The 1,016-nt window shown below is 58.1% G+C and overlaps 1 protein-coding gene across 1 annotated transcript in view; it reads left to right on the top strand.

Annotated features, from left to right (window-relative positions):
- Window positions 1–78: 78 nt before the first annotated feature.
- MONBRDRAFT_13208 (uncharacterized protein) overlaps window positions 79–1,016 on the top strand; it is a gene marked incomplete at both ends in the record, with an annotated part of 2,698 nt that continues 1,760 nt past the window's right edge. The window contains one exon of the mRNA XM_001751103.1: window positions 79–821. Coding sequence (XP_001751155.1) covers window positions 79–821 — 743 coding nt within the window. The remainder of the gene's footprint in view (window positions 822–1,016) is intronic.

Raw genomic sequence — 1,016 nt, 5'->3', positions numbered from 1 at the left:
TTTTCTTGTTTGCCTGCTTGCTTGCTTGTTCTTTTCGTTTTTCTTTGCATACGTATCCCTTCCTTGATCATCGCCACCATGCCATTTAGTGTTATGCATACTCCTGTTGACCAGCGAGTCACTCGTAGCCGTGGCGCTGTGCAAAGCGCTGCTCGCGCTGCTGCCACCAGAAACTTTGAGGCTCGCACCGACCTCACGCGCGACTTCCAGCACGAAGAAGATCATGCCGAACCCCACGCTCTCGATTGCTTGGTCAACGAGCATGAGGAAGAGGAAAGACCGAAAATGGCCGCCACCGGGTCGCACCCGGCCACGCCTTCGACAGGAGCCGCTCCCGTCGAGGCTACCGCGAGCGCTTCTCGCCATGCCGCAAGCGCCGCCGCCACATCAGCCGCCGCCGCGGGCCCTGGATCCCCCCGCAACAATGACGCCGCCGTGGCCCAGGTCCACAGGACCCTGCAAGCCCTAGTGCACTCTCTAGGCTCCCAACATCAGCTCCAATCGCAGATTGCCGAGCTTGAACGCGAGATAAACGCTGCCCTTCGGCTCATCCCGGACAGGGGCCGCTCACATGGTTCGTTACGCGCGCACGAGACCCAGTCGCCTTCTCGTGACCTTGCGACCGATTTTTCTTTGCTCGCTCCCTCGCCCGCGGCGCACCCGACTGCCCGCGATGGCGAAGTGGCGTTTGGCCTGGCCTCCAATCGCCCTCTACCCCGGCTCCCGAGAGAGCCCGTGCACGAATCGCTCTCTCACGACTCTCGTTATCGTCATGGCTACAAGACAGAACAAGACAGAAGGAGGGAAGTGGAACGACCGAGGTCAAGAAGGAAAATGGTACCGATCCAGGGAGATCGCTCCCATTTATAGCAGGTGGAAACACACACACACAGTGGAGACAGAGAATGGACTATCACACTGAAGACAGGTGGAAGCGATATCAGCAATCTGTTGGGACCAACAGATGCCACAACAAGATGATACACCAAGATGGTACAGCAAGATGTTACACAACA

The sequence above is a fragment of the Monosiga brevicollis genome, genomic scaffold (genome assembly GCF_000002865.3).
Source record: "Monosiga brevicollis MX1 MONBRscaffold_244 genomic scaffold, whole genome shotgun sequence".
Taxonomy (NCBI): Eukaryota; class Choanoflagellata; order Craspedida; family Salpingoecidae; genus Monosiga; species Monosiga brevicollis.
Note: the sequence above shows the minus strand (reverse complement) of the source record. Positions and strands in the feature narration are given on the sequence as shown.